We start from the raw sequence: 20,235 nt of genomic DNA on the forward strand, positions 1-20,235 counted from the left end.
AGAACCAGATTATTGGGAACAGTTTATAACCTGTAAACTGTGTATCAATTAGTGCCCCTTATACAGTGCCCCCTGTAGTTGTGCCCCAAAATGCAATGCCCCCTATACTAGTGCCCCTTATGCAATGCCTCCTGTAGTAGTGCCCCTTATGCAATGCCCCCTGTAGTAGTGCCCCTTTTGCAATGTCCCCTGTAGTAGTGCCCCTTATGCAATATCCCCTGTAGTAGTGCCCCTTATGCAATGCCCCCTGTAGTAGTGCCCCTTATGCAATGCCTCCTGTAGTAGTGCCCCTTATGCAATGCCCCCTGTAGTAGTGCCCATTATGCAGGGCCCAGTGGCGGGCTGGGTGCCATGTGCGTCATGCGGGCCGCGGGCCGGTGCAGTCTGTGCCACTGTGACACAGACTGCACCGCGTGTGTAGCGCTGACCGGACTCCGTCCGGTCAGCGCTACACAGCACAAACACACAGCCGCCGGAGCCGGCAGCTGTGTGTTTGCTGTAATCAGCGGCCGCTGAGAGTCTGTCAGACTCTCATCGGCTGCTGCTGCTCCCACTGCGGGAGCCATCTTCCGTCTCCCGCAGTGGGTAATGGGAGAGACGTCGTCATGACGCAAAGCGGCCAGGTCAGAAGAGCCGGTGGAAGCGTCGGGACCAGGAGCGGGAGTTTCAGGTAAGTGGGGTTTTTTTTGTTTTTTTTTATAAAGTCTCTCTCTACTGGGGGGGGGGGGAGATTAATATGGGGGCACTACCAGGGGGGGGATTTCTATGGTGGCACTACCAGGGGGGGATTACTACTGGGGGCACTACCAGGGGGGTGGATTACTACTGGGGGCACTACAAGGGGGGGGACTACTACTACTGGGGGCACTACAAGGGGGGGACTACTACTACTGGGGGAACTACAAAGGTGGACTACTACTACTGGGGGCACTACCAGGGGGGGGGATTACTATGGGTGCACTACCAGGGGGGGGATTTCTATGGTGGCACTACCAGGGGGGGATTACTACTGGGGACACTACCAGGGAGGTGGATTACTACTGGGGGCACTACAAGGGGGGGACTACTACTAGGGGCACTGCATAGGGGGGAGGGACTACTACTAGGGGCACTACATAGGGGGAGGGGACTACCACTGGGGGCACTGCGAGGGACCACTGCTGGTGGCTCTATATAAAGGGCAATACTGGGGGTACTGCATAGGGGGGAGACTACAACTGGGGCCACTATTTAAGGGACATTGCATAAGGGTTACCACTATTGGGGGCACTGCATGGGGAGGTGGACTGCTACTGGGGGGCACTGCATAGGGGGTACCACTATTGGGGGCACTATATAAGGGGCTTACTACTGGGGGCACAAGAGGCACTGAACAGGGGGGACCACTACTGGGGGCACAAGGGGCACTGCATAGGGGGGGGATCACTACTGGGGGCACTACTGGAGGCCTGCATAAGGGTGTTCTCTGCTGTGGCACACGGGGGCACTGCATATGGGCACTACGACAGGGGGCTGCCCCATATCTTTATTTTTACCTTACATTAATCCCATATGGACCCGCCTCCTCCCTGAAACACTTGAGGGGGGGCGGCGCCGTAGAACGCACGTTCTTCGGGCACCCTGGCTACACGCTACTCCTCTGCCAGGGCCGCCTGCATGCATTTGCCCCCCAGGCTAAAAGTTGCCAGCCAGCCCCTGGCAGGGCCCCCTGTAGTAGTGCCCATTAAAGTAATGCCCCCTGTAGTAGTGCCCATTATGCAGGGCCCCCTGTAGTGCCCCTTCTAGTAGTTAGCCCCCTGTAGTGCCCCTTCTAGTAGTTAGCCACCTGTAGTAAGCACCCTGTAGTTAGCCCCCTGTAGTTAGCCGCCTGTAGTTAGCCGCCTGTAGTTAGCCCCCTGTAGTTGCTCCCCCACCCTGCGTGCACACAAACAAACACACACACACACAAAAGAAAAAAACACAAACACACCTTTATCCCCGCTCCAGTGCTGCTGCCGTCCATACCCCAGCGTCCGCTCCTCGGCACTATGGGAGTGACGTCATTACGTCACTCCCATAGTGCTCTGCGGGACCCGGAAGATGGAGCTCACTCCTGAGCTCCGTCCCCGGCGTCCGCTCCTCGGGACTATGGGAGTGACCTCATTACGTCACTCCCATAGTGCCCTGCGGGACCCGGAAGACGGAGGGAGCTCCGTCCTCCGGCTGCCGCCGGGGGTTTGAATAGGGGCCGGGCGCCCGCTGGTAACACACTCAGCGGGTGCCCGGCAGATGGAGGGCACTCCGTAGTTACTACTACTGCCCCCGTCGCCCCCAAGCTACCCAGCGCCTCCAAGCCACCGCGGGGGCTGCGGGGGCAGTAGTTACGCCACTGGTTTCCAGACTGAGTTTACCATATAAATCATATACAGAGCTCTGGGTCCTGATCAGTCATTCTGTATGAGTGGTTCCATTATAGAATATTACAGACATATAGATTTACTGCAAATGTGTAGCCCACTACAGGAAACACACACAGCATTGCATGGTCACTTCATTGCTGGGGAAACTGAAGCATACTATAATATTTGTATGGGAAGTTATTCAATGAATGATGTTTGCAGTTGTAGCTGATCGCAATTAGAACTTTGCAGCAGACATAAAGTTCTCACGGTCACATTATTGTGCTTGTAGCTGATTTCCTGAGTATACTGTTACATAAAAGTGTCTGAATTCTTTTATTGTTGTATTACAGCTGAAAAAGAAGCCAGTTTCTGTTACTAGTGATAGATCAGACTTGATTAACATCCCAATTGCACAATAACCTATAAATAACGAGGCAGTACGTATTCTGTATAAAAGTAGAATGTATTACGTATATTTGCTTTCATACCATCGCTTTGGAAGCTGGTCCCTTGTAAGTTACATATGATCTCATATCCAATTATACAATCTCATTATGCAGTCAAATGTATTTTTTTTTTTTAAATCAGGTATATATTTTTTTTTTTATTTCCCTATAGATTGTAATCTTGCGAGCAGGGCCCTCTTACCACAGTGTGTCTGTTATTACCCATCTTGTTTTATTGCTGTTTGTTCCCAAATGTAAAGCTCAACAGAATATGCTGGCACTATGTAAGTAACTGCTAATACAAATTGTTAATAATAAAATAAGACAAAACAAGGACAGAAAAAGCAGTCAGTAGCAAATTTAGTAACGTGTTGTAATAACAAAAGCAAGAACCAAAAGCGGCTTTTAATAGAATATCTCACCCTGGAAAGATGTGAGAATAATTTATCATTGAGAACTTCATGCTTTATCCCATCGCTGTAACTACTGTAGTTACAATATAATGTGCATATCTGACAATCGATATATCCCAGGTACTTTAGAGGATGTAAACAAGACATGTTGTGTTATTTTAATTTAGACTTGTCTTGATATCAATGAATGTGAAAACGGAAGAAATGGTGGCTGTGCGGCTAACTCCGTTTGCACCAATACTATGGTAAGTACTCCCAGCACTGTGAATGTTGCATGTGAGATATTGTTGTCATATAATACAGTATCCAGTTATGTTTTCAGATGATCCTGAGTTGGATTCAGGCACGGTTGCATCCTTTGCCCCAGTCGCGTCTGCATGTCATACTAATGCCGCGGTCGATTTTCCACTGAGATGCCCACTTGCAGTGTCTTGAGATGGTACAATCCGTCTCAGAACATCTTTGGAAGCCCCATCGGTCACACCATTGGTCGCACCATCGGTCACACCATTAGTCGCACCATCGGTCACACCATTGGTCGCACCATTGAAACTTGCACAAACTCTATGGCAGGTGCAGTTTCTTCGTTTGAGTATGGCCTCCTGTTCGAGCGGTTGTGCATCTTCAACACGCCAGCGTCGGCTTAGCCACCCCGTTTTACCTCCCAGGTATGCCAACTAAAATCCATATACCTTGCGTCCGATTCTGTATTGCGTCTCTGAGCTGTAACCATCGGTAAACATGCGCAGTGTGACTCAGACACATACCGCAGACTTACAGCATCAGCCAACTGCGTGCAGCATCGACAGTGCGTCAGTCTCTGAATCAGGCCCTTTGTTTCTTCCCATGCCGGGATGCAGTTAAAATGCAGACAGCAGGGATCCCATACCCATCCCCCCGTGCCAGCAGCCTTTTTCTCTGTGCATTTTTATATTGTTGCAAGATTTAAATACAATTTCTAGGGATGTTCATGTTCTACTGTTAGGACATGTGTCTGTAAAACATCATGACATCTCCACTGGACCGGTTTATATTTTAGTTCAATTTAATTTTGATTACTTTTTCTTATAATTAATAAAAAACGATATTAAAAGACAGTATTTACATGTTAACTTTTTCTGTTTGCAGTAATTAAATATACAATCTATAGATGCACATGGAGCACTATTATCAACTCCAAAACTTGCACCCGGTTTATGTAGGTGATAAATGTATGTCTCACTGCATTATAGATAACACATTCACAGATCCATGTAACAGAAAATAAGACAAGTCTGCCTGCCCTTACTTACTGCATGCAAATACAGGCACATCTAGGTACAGATGCAAGTGACAGTATGTGCGGTTTTGCACTAAGACACATCTTTGTTTCACTATAGCACTTAGGGCCCTATTTATCAATCATTTGAAAGAGCGCAGAGGTAATGAGTTTAATTCCAGGCCAAGGCATTATCTGTGTGGAGTTTATATGTTTACTCCCTCAAAACGTAGTGGTAGGTTAATAGTTAATAGGCTTCTGGTAAAAAGTGTGTGTGTGTGTCCATCTGAGATAGAGAATATATGCTGCAACCTGCACTGGGGCAGGAACTGATGTGAATGACTGAAATATTAAATATTAGTAAAGCGCTGTAGAATATGTGTATGCTAAAAAAGAAATAACAATTGTTGCTTTCTCTAAAATGTTGGACTGTATCAGTAACAAAATACATGTATCTTAAAGACTCATAGGGCTTTTCCTTTTTTGTGTGTGTATACAGTATATACTGTGTATATATATATATTAGGGATGTGCAGGCTCGGATAGGTTCGAGTTTGCACGTGGAGTTGTCCAGGAATGATGATGTTCGTCCATGCAAGATGACGTTTTGCCTCTTTCTGAGTTCCGTTTTTTTGGAGGGAAAAATCCGAACTCCACGTGCAAACTCGAACCTATCCGAGCCTGCACATCCCTAATATATATATATATATATATATATATATATATATATATATATATATATATATGTGCATATATATATGTCACATTTTTGACATCAGAACAATAACCTTGTGTTGGTGACAGGGGTCTTTCCGCTGTGGACCTTGCAATCCTGGGTATGTTGGTGACCAAACCAAAGGCTGCACACTACAGAGAAGCTGCCGGAACCGAGGCCAGAACCCCTGTCATATCAATGCAGAATGTATAGAGGAGAAGGATGGAGGCATAACCTGTATTGTGAGTATTATTCCTGGAAAATTCAGCACAGAATCATAGAAGAGAAGTTGCTGGATGATGCTCTAGCGCTCCGAGACTTAGGTGCCTATTCATGATGTTAATTATCGGGGCCCCTTAGACTACAGAGCAGGAAATGCGCTGCAGGCGTTACACTAGTTTCTGCCACAGTGGGTTATTATTTGGCTGTAGATGAGCATGGATTCAGTGTTACTAATAACTGGGAACAAAACATTATTACATTTGGAATATTCTGCATTCCAGACACTTTCTGGGTGATGGTATCTAGTTGTTCCTTGTCATTCTGCTCTTTCCAGCATAAAGGTTCAGACTTCACAGTGCTTGGTAAATGCTGATGCTTTATAATTACTGTGTAATACCAGTATACTAATAATTTCACAAGATATTTATTTGGCTTGGATACCAGCTTGACAAATGCTGGCATATACTTACCGGATACCAAATTGACAAATATTATTATATAAATTAGAGATGTGCAGGTTTGGTTTTACTCTATTCTTTTTGCCAAAATTATCGCACGCTCGGATTAGTTCGGATTTCTCTTATTGGCTATCCAAAACATATGACAGTTGGATAGCCAATATGATGCCGTTTTTGAGATCTGAACATATCTGAGTAAAGCCGAGTAAAACCGAACCGCACATCTCTAATATAAATAAAATTAAAATTATTAAAGACAAAACTTCCATAAAACACAAATTTCTATCACATTTTCTACTTTTCTTTTTTACAAGGTCATGAAAATAGAGTGCACTTACTTCTTTTATGCTCTCTACTGCCATCTCGGGGCAAAACTCAGTAATACCCCTTTCACCTCACAAACCTGGATCTGACCCAGGTTTTTGAACACTGGTTCAATCCCTTTCACACTATACCTTCGACCAGGGCTATTCCCAAGTTGGCCCAGTTCACACTGAACTCGGGTCAGCCTTGTAAAACCCTATGGATGTCATGAAAAATTTACTTTTTCAGGCTCACAAAGATAAGATCACAAAAGGGAACACAAGGGAGGGGTGGGGACAGCTCACAGCATTGCAGGAATCATGGCTGGTGGATTACTACTGTGTAGCCCTGAGTTCATGAGTGTTTGTGCTTTACTGCTATTTGATTCAGCCAGTGAGAGCATGATGTAGCTTCTGACAACATAGTGTACAGTTCACTTCTACATCACTCCAATGAGCCATCACTGTAATGACAGTAGTGATATTAACCCCTTTTAGACTGCTGGAATGCTGACTCTGCTGTTGTCTGCAGTGTGCTGCCTCTGTGTCTGGCTGCTGTCATCATCAACTGAGACCCAGGAACATCCAATCAGTGGTCAGTGGTGTTTGCTGAGTCCCGGGTTGGATAACCCAGGTAGGGCCTGTTCACACTGCACTTCAAACCGGCTTGTTCCCGTGTTCAACATGCCAGGTTGCTCGACCCGGGAATTTGTTTGGTGGAGCATCACACTGCACCTCGACCCGGGTCAACCCGGCAATATCTTGTGAAAGGGGGTATAACTGGCAACAGCCCAGCTTACTAAGAAGATCTCAAAATAATGAAACAAAATATTTGGCTATGCTGGCAAGCATACATAATGGCAAAGTGATAAGATGAGAGGATATAAGGCAGTTTGCCATCCCTGCATTTCTAGGCCAGGGCATTTGTGGCCTTTCCACAAGTCTGATCATAATATTTTTAACTCTGCTTAAATTAGTAAAATGATTGCATATTATGGCAACTTAAGAATAAACATATGGTAGTTGTGATATAAATAATTGGCTGTCAATATTTAGAATCACCTTCCATTCACTTCAGCCGTGTGTGTCAAGAAGTTGGAGCACATTGGGGTAATACAAGTGGGTATTTGGACAAGGTCCAGTGTGTGCCAGGAATTAGGAGCGGAATTGGTATGAAATACCGTCGGCCGCATGGCCGGCGGTTCGATTCCCGTCAGCAGCAGCCCGACAGAAGCAGAGTGCGACGCAGCGGAAGCCCAACAGCGCTGGAAATCCCGATCGTGGATAGGTAAGTATCCACTAACCTAACCTAACCCCCTAACCCTAACCCTCCTTAGGGGTGCCTAACCCTAACTTCCCCCCCAAGTGCCTAACCCTAATCCCCCCTCTAAGTGCCTAACCATAACCACCCCCTTCCCCGCTGCCTAAACCTAAGTCCCCCGGGGGGGTGCCTAACCCTAAGAGTGCCCCGGGGGTGCCTAACCCTAACCCTCCCTCCCCCTAGCCTAACCCTAACCCTCCCGGGGGGGGTGCCTAACCCTAAGTCCCCCCCGGGAGACCTAAACCTAACCCTACCCCCACGCGGTTGTCCGCTCGCGGCGCCCGGCATCACTACAATCGTGATGCCGGGCGCCGGTCTCCCAGCGTCGGGGAAATGCAGGCGTCTACATCTAGACGCCCAGCATTTCACCCTTGCCGGGATAAGACAGTCGGGAAGCCGGCTGCCAGTATTTAGGCAGACGGCTTCCCGATTGCCTTCCATTAGGAGCACATTGGGGTAATAAGGGTGAATACTTGGACAATAACCAGTGTGTATCAGAAAGTAGGAGCACATTGGGGTAATAAAGGTGAATACTTGGACAATAACCAGTGTGTATCAGAAAGTAGGAGCACATTGGGGTAGTAAAGGTGAGTACTTGGACAAGGTCCAGTGTGTGTTCAGGAAGTTGGAGCACATTGGGGTAATAAAGTTGAGCACTTGGATAGGAACCAGTGTGCGTCAGGAAGTTGGAGCACATTGGGGTAATAAAGGTGAATACTTGGACAATAACCAGTATGTATCAGAAAGTAGGAGCACATTGGGGTAGCAAAGGTGAATACTTGGACAATAACCAGTGTGTATCAGAAAGTAGGAGCACATTGGGGTAGTAAAGGTGAATACTTGGACAATAACCAGTGTGTATCAGAAAGTAGGAGCACATTGGGGTAGTAAAGTTGAGCACTTGGATAGGAACCAGTGTGCGTCAGGAAGTTGGAGCACATTGGGGTAATAAAGGTGAATACTTGGACAATAACCAGTGTGTATCAGAAAGTAGGAGCACATTGGGGTAGTAAAGGTGAATACTTGGACAATAACCAGTGTGTATCAGAAAGTAGGAGCACATTGGGGTAGTAAAGGTGAATACTTGGACAATAACCAGTGTGTATCAGAAAGTAGGAGCACATTGGGGTAGTAAAGGTGAATACTTGGACAATAACCAGTGTGTATCAGAAAGTAGGAGCACATTGGGGTAGTAAAGTTGAGCACTTGGATAGGAACCAGTGTGCGTCAGGAAGTTGGAGCACATTGGGGTAATAAAGGTGAATACTTGGACAATAACCAGTGTGTATCAGAAAGTAGGAGCACATTGGTGTAGTAAAGGTGAGTACTTGGACAAGGTCCAGTGTGTGTTTAGGAAGTTGGAGCACATTGGGGTAATAAAGTTGAGCACTTGGATAGGAACCAGTGTGCGCCAGGAAGTTGGAGAACATTGGGGTAATAAAGGTGAATACTTGGACAATAACAAGTGTGTATCAGAAAGTAGGAGCACATTGGGGTAGTAAAGGTGAATACTTGGACAATAACCAGTGTGTATCAGAAAGTAGGAGCACATTGGGGTAGTAAAGGTGAGTATTTGGACAAGAATCAGTGTCTGTCAGGAAGTAGGAGCACATTGGGGTAATAAAGGTACTTAGACAAAAATGGAGAATCAAGTCAAAGGCCATCAACACATTTCCTAGGTACCCTTAATTAACTCCGACAGCTATACCTCAATTGTATGGATATCTCATTGGAGAAATAGCTAGGTATTAAGAGTACTTAGTTGTAGGTACAATATATGACAGATATATGATGATTTTAGTATTTCTGTATTTCATAGCATGACAGATATAAAATACATGTATGGCATACAGCCAAAGATGAAGATTGCATTTTTTTTAAAGAAGTTAAGAAGTTTTTTTGTTTTTTTTGTAAACTTGGCCTGTTACAGTGCTGAGAATTGTTACTATATCATTATTGCTGCTCTGCTTGTGACTTATTGCACTGATCGGTCATCTCTCCTCTATGCTGTTTTTGCAGTGTACGGTTGGATGGGCTGGTAATGGCTATATCTGTGCCAAAGACACCGATATCGATGGATACCCAGATGAAATGCTGCGGTGCAGTGATGAAAACTGCAAAAAGGTTGATATGTTCTAATAATGTTTGTATGCAGATGAGATTTAAGGAACTTTGCACTGAGAAATGCCCCTATCACTTACTTTTATAGTGGTCCTTTCATATATTGATGTTTGGTTAAGGCCATCTGAGTAAGGGAGGAAGCTGGGTTTCCCAGAGAAAAGCTGTAACACAGAGTAGACAATTTCCGTCATTTTTGTTTCTTTTATTGCCCTTTTTTTGTTTCCTGTTGATCTAGAATAATCCCTTAATGTACTTTTCCAATGCAGGACAATTGCATGTATGTTCCAAACTCTGGGCAGGAAGACTCTGACAAAGATGGCATTGGGAACGCCTGTGATGACGACGCGGATGGAGATGGCATTCTGAATGAGCAGGTAATGAGCATCAGTATAGGTAGAGCCAGTCAGTATAGTTAGTGCCAATGGCTGTAGCTACCTTTGCAGCTAGATCCCCTTCAGCTAAAGGACCCTGACATCATCTACTATTCACGTGGACATCTATTGGGAATAGTAAACTGTGGTGAGTGAACCACCATGCCCGAAACGTGGCGACCGAAGCGAAGATACAATTTTCTACTGTTGGTGGCCAAATACTACATTTGAAACAACATAACACAGCTTTCAGGGCATGGAACCGCACTGTCGTCATCACTCGACATCACGTCGGGGTCCTTTAACTGAAAGGGAACTAGGCTCAACCCTGTAACTACCCACTAGTCCCACTAGCCATGTGCCTAGGGAAGAGAAGCAAGAGAAATGCTCACACTGCAATACTGTATATCCAACGATCCACATAATTCTATATTGTGGGGGGAAAAGCCAGTGTGGATAACTGAACTCGAATGTGCTGCTTTGAGTAACGAGACACAGCGTAAACTTTGGACCTATGATTTCTGTGATTACCAGCAAACTATTACTATAAAAGAAATATTGAATGGTAACATGACACACAAGGTCCCCTATTTTAAGTTTGAAACACTTTTGACTAAATATACTGTGGGACACTTTACAAACACAAATGGTTTTGTTTTGAATACAATCGTCTCTTTAAACCCAGTGACCGGAACTGCTAAAGACTCGATGGCTTTTATTTATTTCTTCTCACCTTTGGTGGACACTTCTATATTTTACATTTATTTTGAATATTTTGCATCTACATAAAGGTATATATATATATAATATATATATATATATATATATATATACTGTATATAAAATACTGTATATATGGTATCATGTCACCTCCTATCCTGGAGATTCACGGCTACCGGAGTACCCACAGAGAGAGAGAGAGAACGAACACACAACAACAGCTTGGCATCCTTCCTCAATCATATGTATAATTTCGGTGCCCTCCGTAAAACAATAGCACAAGCAGTGGCGGCAATCGTCAATAATTATGTTTAAAAAAAACAGGTCAGAGACCAACAGAAGTGGAACATTGAACCGTTTTTTTTTTACATAATTATTGACGAGTGCCGCTGCAGCTAGTGCTTTATATATATATTCAAAAATATATTAAAAAAAGAGAGCACTCACCAATCTCCATAAAGTAGGCAGGCAACTTTAATAACTCATGTCATCAGGATAACAATTAAAAAAAGTCGACGTTTCGGGCTCCACAGTGCCCTTTGTCAAGACCAGAATACCACAGCCCAAAATGTCCAGGTAGCAAAAGATATATATATATATATATATATATATATAATAGAGGTTTTTAATCTCTTTTTGTATTAATAAAAATATTTTTTAGATACTACACTATGGTATCTCGTGGTGTTGTTGGTGCTGGCATTTATTTGCAGATCTGCGGGTATCCACTGGTCACTGTATGGTACAAAAGGTGTGACATTCCCATTTTGCCAAGTGGAGTGACATCAGATTGTCTTAACCTTTTCTAAGTATGCTCAACATATGAAATAATACAATATTTGAAATAATACAATACCAAATTGACTGACTGAATCTACTACACTATGGGGGGAATTAATTTAACCTCAGGGTTTACCCCGCAGATAACTGAACTCACTGCAATAACCAATGATAATCACCAATAGTTCTAAAAAGTACATGAAGTGAGCCCATACCAAAAATATATAAATTAGGGCTTATCCTGATATCATGAATGATTCCACAAGTGTTCCCAGCGACAGGAATATTTGCTTTTTATTTATAGCTCTTAGATTTCAAACAGAGATATAAAATAAAAGGGCACATAGTGTAATCCTGTTTAAATATTAGTAAACCAATAAAATCATACAATAATGCACATACAGTTGATAAAAAAAAAAAAATTGCACTTATCTGAAATGAGACAACCAACATATAACACCCAAAGTGTTTTGTCATGACAGAGCTGTGTCTTGTCACTCCGACTTCCTCAGAGATATACGAGGGTGGTTCAATAAGTAAGGTAACAAGACCTCTCACGTGTAATGTTCTCTATTTCATTATAACTTCCAGCCAGGCCAGAGCAGGTAGACCACTGCTTCCCCTCATGGCCATTAGACTGCGCCTCATATCAGTCATACTGCTCCAGCATCAGTTGTAACATAGTGGGGCTGGCGGAAACATGGTCAAACATTGAGGTGCGTAATGTGATCTGATTTCTGCATCTAAATGGCGCATAAGCAGCTGAAATTCATCGTAAACTTGTCAAGGTGTACGGTGATACCATCATGTCATGGAAACAGGTGTGGTGCACAGCCTTAAAATGCAGCAGGACAGATGTTCAACATGAGCAGCAATTTGGCCAGCGTTACAGCGTTACCATTGGACCATACTCCCTACAGCCCTGAGCGATTTTCATCTGCTTGGAAGAGTACACTCTGGGGTTCAACACTTATTAGCTACTTTTACACACCTGATACTTTATAACACCTCACTGCCACTCTTTTTTATTGTGATACCCTGGGGAGGTCTTTGGCTGGGCTGTCTTTTTGGGGTGCCCTGCGCACCAGATGTGAACCCCAGAGTGTTAGGGACTTGCTCAATGAGGTGACCTTGACGATGGTGGGCAGGCCCGTATCATTGGCCACTGATATGCTAACTACCTCTGAAATTATATTTAATTACACAATACATTTAAATGTGAATAGTAATGATCGTGTAGTGCATCTGCAACTCCTTTTTCTGTGTACAAACTCAGCATAAGCCACTGTGGGCCTGATTCAGACCCGGTCGCAAGCGTTGAGCGCTCGCAACTGGGTGGATGGTGGCCCAGAGCGCATGCACGAGACCCGGATTGCGACGGGCACTCCGTCGCTCCGGGTCTCGCACCAAAGGGGGCTTGCTGTCGATGTTGAGTGACAGCTCACCCCCTTTGGTGGGCGGGACGGCGGAGTGGCTGCCCAAACGGAGGCGTTCCCATGAGAACGCCTACAGTTTGGTGGCGGCCCCACTGACATCACAAGTGATGTCAGTGGAGAGATTCTGGCTCTGTTAGAGCCGAAATCTCTCTGGGGCTTGTGGCCACGAGACCCTACCACAAGGGTCTCGTCGCAAGCCCGATGGTCGCGATGGTCTTGACCATCGCGACCATCATCATGGCCGCTCGCTGTAGCTGTGGGTGGTCACCCACAGCTATGCGAGCAGCCAGGAGGCCGTTCTAAAAGAAAAAAAACACAGGGACAGAGCGAGCACTCTGTCAGAGCGACCGGGTCTGAATCAGGCCATGTGTGTCCAGCAGCTTATGTGTATCAAACCTTCTAAATAGGACAAGTAGAGAAATTGCCAATAGCAACCAATCAACGTCTACCTTTCATTTATCTAGTACCTTCTATAAATTGTCAGTTAGAAGCTGATTGGCTGCTATGGGCAACTTCTCCACTTTTTCTATTTAGAAGGTCTGATACATCTCCCCCCTATATGTAATATGCTGTATGTAATGAAGGCCGGAGTAATGCTCCCTGTTGCCCTGTGCTTCCCCCACCCCCAGCCCATGATGTCACACGAGGGGACAGGACTGGCAGCAGAAATAGGGTGTATAGCCCGGATATGCTCAGCACACTGCAGGGAGCACTACTGGCAGCAAAATGCTGCTCTGGTCACCCTGCAAGCCAGATGCAGGGGCCGTGTGGCAGCGACAATGCTGCCCCCAAGGCCCTGCGTCCATGGCAACTGCACCGCTCTCACACCCCTCCCTAAGGCCCTAGTGATGCTTCTGTGCCCCGATGCAGGCTTTCAGCTGATGTTCCCTCCTAACATGTTCTCACCTTTAAAACACCTACATCATTAACACCACAGACATGGCACCTACCTCTTTCTGGGAGATAAAACGTGTCCCTTGTCATCTGACAGCCAACAGCCTCTTGTTACCTCCCCTCATACTTGTTTTCTCCTGTTTGCATCCCTTCTCTCATGTGTGTCTCTCTTGTCATTAGTCCTCCTTATCTTCCATGAGTGTCTTCCGGTACTAAGCCTTAGGAAACTACAGGGGTCACTGCTGGGCCCTCAGGAAGCCCTGGGTCGAGTTGTGGTTGCTACCATCACCACTGCTACTATTGTTACACTACTAGATGTGTATTTTATATTATTGTATAACAGTTGAAAACCCTTTCTTATAGGATAACTGTGTGCTGGTTGCCAACGTCAATCAGAAAAACAGCGATCAGGATATATTTGGGGACGCCTGTGATAACTGCCGATTCAAACTGAACAATGACCAAAGGGACACTGACAACGATGGGCAAGGGGATGCATGCGATGACGATATGGATGGAGATGGTAAATAAATCAATACAGATAGATACTCACATATTTCAGACAAGTAAATATTTTTCTAAGAATTTGGGTCCGGGCCAGAAGCAGCCTCTTTACATTCTTGACCAGACAAATATGTCTTGAAGGAATCAAGAACATCTTGGACAACTGTCAACGAGTCCCTAATGTGGACCAGAAGGATAAGGATGGAGACGGCGTAGGTGATGCCTGTGACAGCTGCCCTGACATTATCAACCCAAACCAGGTTAGTGGTGACTGATCGGGGCACAGAAAGTAGGGACGCTTCTAGCGGGCACATAGTTTTTGATTTAGATACTGTTTACCAATATTAATGGCTTGACAGCATTTATTGTCCAAGATAGATTATTATCAGCATACTCGTACAGTGGTTTTACATGACGCCTCTTGTCTCCATAGTCAGACATCGATAATGACCTGGTGGGAGATTCCTGTGACACTAACCAAGACAGGTGCAGTATAAATTACCGGTGTGATGATTTAAAGTGACACTCTGCATAATAAGCCTCATTTATAGTTACCAGATTTGCACCTAGAATATAAAAATTATAGACATAAAAAAAGCATGTTTATGCACATATGTTCAGTTGGATGTATCTCAATATGCATCCAGCTCAAAGCCAGTAGCATTTGCAGCAGGTGTATATATTGCCCTAGAAAAGCGTAGAGAGATAACATAGAGATGCTCTGTGCCTAGTAACAAATGCTAAAGTTGCATTAACCTATTTATATTTATACACAAGAGTCATATATACAATAGAGAATAATAATATTTCAGCAATTACTAATAAAAGTTGCATTTCCGTATCTATTATATAGTTGCCAAGAGCGTGTGTCTTGCTGCAGCGAGGCTCCACCCTCTCCCTTACAGCTCTCACTGGCTGGCAGACTCCAAGATACAGTCTCACTTCTGTCATCTCCCCCCAGCTCTGTTAGGACAGCACTGTTTTCCCCTGTTAGCACCAGCAGTCAACATTTGCCACAGAGGGGGAATTGGGTACAGAGATGAGAGAGTCTGACATGGGGAATGGGGACAGAGATGAGAGAGTCTGACATGGGAAATGGGGACAGAGATGAGAGAGACTGACATGGGAAACAAGTTCCAGCATTCCTTACCAACTGGAGAACAAATAATTTCCCTCTTCTCCTGTATGCCATTCTCTAACAATATGAAAACAAGCCCCAAACACTCAGGGTCCAGAGATAATAATTTGTACTCCAATAAGATTCATTATTAATCCTGAAAGTTTCATGAAATTTGAAAACTAAAATCGAGAGAATCGATAAAAGCAAAAAACTACAGATAAATTACGATTTAAAAGTGACACTTCATAGAGATCGCCACTAGAGGGCATTAGATCACAATATTACGTAGATCACAAGTAGTGTAGATAGATCAAGGGTTGGGTGTATTGAGGGTGTTTCTTTTAAAGGGGGAGATGTATCAAACCTTCTAAAGAGTGGACAAATGGAGAAATATATATCAACCAGTTAGCTTCTAGCTGGCATTTATCAATTACATTCTAGAAAATGATAGAGAGAAGCTGACCAAAAGCTATGGGCAGGAACGCTGCGAGGGGTGGGAGCAAGTACTAATTACCCGGACTTCTTGGAGGGGCCTGGTCAGCTGGTGAGGGGGATAATTGTCCCCCTTTGCAGCGCTTAGTATGGTCAGCTCTCTGCATTGCCCCTCTTTTCAGCACAGCAGTTTCCCCCAATTGGCTGCCAGCATCTGACCCTGATTGCCCCTCTCTGTGGCCAGGTGACTCCTGATTATGTAAGCAAAACATATGGTAGTTGCTCAATCAGCTTAATGATATACTACAGGTGCTTGTAAAGGGCGGGGTTTACACTGAACACAGAAAAAAGGAATTTGCCCCCCAGCACACTGCAGCTAAATCAAAAATACTTGAATCCTACATGATAATAGAAATTCAGAGGTATTACTACTACTGGGGGCACAGCATGGGGGGGCACTACTTTAATGGGCACCTATACAGGGGGCACTGCATATGGGCACCACAACAGGGGGCATTGCATATGGGTACCAATACAGGGGGCATTGCATATGGGCACAACTACAGGGGGCACTGCATATGGGCACTACTACAGGGGGCTGCCCCTATTCTTTATTTTTGTTTCTCTTTAATCCCATATGGACCCGTCTCCTACTCGGAACTCTTGAGACGGGGGGTGCACCATAGCACGCACGTGCTCCGGACGCCCTGGTTACATGCAACTCCCCTGCTCTCTCATCTCATGGATATTCTGCTGGGACAGGTCTTTTGCTACCAAGAGTAATCCATATCTGCTATATGGCATTTTTCCGGGTGGAGGGAGCGTGGTCACTCCCCCTGGAATTGGCCACGTTCCATTTTACCCAGGATTATCTCATCTCTCGATGCCACTGGCTATGGGAACTTCACCACTTGTCCACTTTTTCCCCTTCTGAAAGCTTGATACATCTCCTCCTAAGGGCCGTATTCAATTAGGCGCAAAAAGTGCCAATTTGGACTTTTCGCCTGTTTTCAACTTTTCTCCGTATTCAGGGGGTCATTCAGACCCGCTCGCGAGCGCAGGATGGTCGCAAGCGGGTCGATGTTGCCCCACTGCGAATGTGCACGACGGAGGGAGCTCCGTCGTGCGCATGCGCGAGACCCGGATAGCGGAGGGCTGCCGGAGGCGTGGCTGCCAGACGGAGGCGTTCCCATGGGAACGCCTACCACCTGAAGCCGGCCCCACTGACATCACTAGTGATGTCAGTGGGAGTGATTTTGGCTCTGATAGAGCCAAAATCACTCCAGGGCTTGCGGCAGCGAGACCCTACTGCAGGGTCTCCATCGCAAGCCCGATGGTCGCGATGGTCTTGACCATCGCGACCATCATCATGGACGCTCGCATAAGCTGTGGGTGGTAACCCCTATGTGGTAACCCCTATGCGAGCGTCCATAAGGCCGCTCCATTTTCATGTAGGAGGGCCCTGATTCAGAGCAAGCGCTCTGGTCAGAGCGTCCGGCTCTGAATCAGGCCCTCAATTCCAGGAGTTTTCACCTAAGCGGAAAAAAACAGGAGAAAAGTTTTCTCTATGTATAGGCAGGCGAATTGGAAGTGCAAAATCTATATTTTGGGGTGCAAATGTGGGGATTTGGTCCAGAACCCTTTGGACACCCCCCCAATGACTAATCAGTCCAAAAAATTTAAGCGGAAATGAAAAAAGTGTTGGAAAATGGGTAAAAAGTGGGGGACCTGGTACTTTGGGGGTGATATGGATGGGACAGGTGTTTTTGGGGTTTGCACGAGGCTGCAACAGATGTATTTTTTCGATTTTTTTAAATCTTCACTTTAGAGACTTCAAACTATGCAAGTACCTATTTTCTTGTACCTCAAATTTGACCTTGGTACTTATTTTCCCTAAAAGAAAATAGCTTTCTTTCATTTTTCAGCACTTATGCATATAAGCATATAACAACCAATTCTGACACTTTAAGAACACAAAACTATTTTATTAGGGCTTTTAGGACACTTCTATATTGATTTCTAATGTTAGTGCAGCTTTTCTGGGGTACAGACTGATTTCCCAAAAACCTTAGGGACTTTTCGCCTGTTTCGCTTTCCACGTCTTTTGGAATTGAATACAGAGATAAGCGGGAGCGCACAGGGAAAATGTATCGCCTAAAAACAGGCGAAAGACGGCGAAAACATTGCGGCTATGCTTTTCACGGCTAATTGAATTTGGCCCTAAGTGTGAATTAGGAGCACAATATGACACCTTTGCTCTGTCTATTATTACCCTGTTTTGTTCTATAAATGTTTCCAATTGTAAAGCGCAACGGAATATGCTGCACTATATAAGCAACTGTTAATAAATAAAAATAAATAAATAGTTTTTTGGAACATAATTATTTAAATTAGATAAAGGAGAGGGGAGGGTTCATTGGATCTCATGCCCATAGTTATAACGGGACACATTTTCCAATACTACCTCTGTGGGAAAGAGGCGAGCATTCCTTGCAGCACTTCCAGTGTAACAAAAGCATTGAAAACACATGTAAGGAAATCATGATGTCCCCTCAAAATATAAATGAGTCTCTAAACTGATTAAAGGCAACAATTGTCTCAGCTTTCTGAGTTCAGTATTGTTATTAGACCCAAACCAGCAAGAACTGTTGTCAATCCATATCTCTAATACACTAATGGAAAAATACACCTTACAATAAACAAAACATTTACATGCTAAAGGGTCCATACTAATTCCTAAATGGATCTCAGTGACTTTGGGCTCTATTTATTAACATTATTTTTACTAAAATAAAGTGAAAAAGGGTGTTTTCACACCTTTTTCACATTATTTTAGTATCACCTATAGTAATTACAGGGCAATTGGAGTAGAATTCATAAAATTCTACTCCAATCCCTAAGTATTACTTATTTTAATTTTTTAGTAATCAGATCGCATTTCCCATAATTGTAATGGGAAATGTGATCTGACCAAAGTTACTAAAATAAATTGTAAAAAAATACCGGGGAAAGCCCTGTGGTAATAAAGCCACCTGGAGGTGGCGTTATCCAGGTCTCCCCTGGTTACCGGACTCCTACTCTGCTCTAAAAGGCAGAGTAGAGCCCGGAGCCGTTCCCAGTGATCAGCTGTGCGGTCTAAACAGACCGCAAGCTGATACACTGCAAAAAAAAAATTGTAAAAAAAAAATTCACTTACCTGACTCCAGTGACCGGTGGTAGGGACTGACTCCCCTTTGGTCAGCTGGTCTCCCATGCTGCACTGCAGCCCGGTCATCAGGTGATCGGGTCCCAGTGCAGTATGGGATATCAGCTGACCGGAGGCATGGAAGACATCACCGGAGCACTGATGACTGCAGGTATGTGCTATTAAGGGAGGGGGGGTCGTGGGGGATCCACGATTGTGGGGGGCGGGGCTTAGCGCCCGGGGGGGTAGCAGCAGTGGCCAGTCGGCGCATGCGCGGGGTACTAGTCACGGTGTTTGAGAAAATATCGTGACTAGAGTGCGGAGGGGATTCGCAGGGACAGAGCTTTCTCTCAAGCTCCGTCCCTGCTAAAGATTTGTAGTAAATCCCTGTGATATTGCCTGAATTCGCAATGCGAATTCAATCGATAATATCACACTACAATCTGCACAAATGCGGATTGTAGTAAATAGAGCCCATAATGATGATGTCGGAAAGGATAAAGAGGTGTAGAATTTGGATGAGATAGATATTTGAAGGCAATCAAAAAAGAGATGCTTAGAAATGGGCAGTGATGTAGATTTGTTTTGATTAGTTGCTATGGGCAACTTCTCCACTTGTTCAATCTTTAAAAGGCTTGACACTGTACATCTCCCCCAATGTCTCCAATGTATAAATCAATAATCACTTATGGAGACACAAACGTTTTTGTACGCCGACCCCGATTATCTATATAATAAGCGAGAAAGTAAGTAAGTGTGTGTGTGTCTGCCTGTTTGTCCTTTATGCATGACCAGAGTTTTGTACCTAGCTCCACCAAATTCGTCAAGTAGGCCGTAGAATCTCTAATTTGAAATTTTGGTTTAAGCAAGTTCACTCGGGATATCCTGCGGTGCCTAAACCGGCACAGGCTGATATGTACCAGTGGGGGGCAGGCAGAGCTACAGTGGAAAAGCAGTGAGTCAGAGGATCAACTGTCACACTGCACCTGCACTGACAGTTACTAATTTCCTCCAAGAACATATGAATGGATAGCTAGGTCCTTTTAAGGGACAAAACCAGGTTAGCAAACAGTGAGATCCTTTTCAGGATGGGGTTAAAGGTGTATAAGACAATGTAAGAAATTAAGGCTACAGATGTACTTCAAGGTCCTTTCATT

General features: G+C 44.8%; 1 protein-coding gene across 1 annotated transcript in view; it reads left to right on the top strand.

Annotated features, from left to right (window-relative positions):
- Positions 1–20,235, top strand: part of THBS4 (thrombospondin 4) — a 99,738-nt gene that overhangs the window by 58,718 nt on the left and 20,785 nt on the right. The window contains exons 9-15 of the mRNA XM_088443928.1: positions 3,408–3,485; positions 5,303–5,455; positions 9,536–9,640; positions 9,904–10,011; positions 14,202–14,361; positions 14,484–14,602; positions 14,776–14,828. Of these exons, the coding sequence (XP_088300054.1) occupies positions 3,408–3,485; positions 5,303–5,455; positions 9,536–9,640; positions 9,904–10,011; positions 14,202–14,361; positions 14,484–14,602; positions 14,776–14,828 (776 nt within the window). The remainder of the gene's footprint in view (positions 1–3,407; positions 3,486–5,302; positions 5,456–9,535; positions 9,641–9,903; positions 10,012–14,201; positions 14,362–14,483; positions 14,603–14,775; positions 14,829–20,235) is intronic.

Source organism: Taudactylus pleione, unplaced genomic scaffold, assembly GCF_031769625.1.
Source record: "Taudactylus pleione unplaced genomic scaffold, aTauple2 ptg000336l, whole genome shotgun sequence".
Classification (NCBI taxonomy): Eukaryota; Metazoa; Chordata; class Amphibia; order Anura; family Myobatrachidae; genus Taudactylus; species Taudactylus pleione.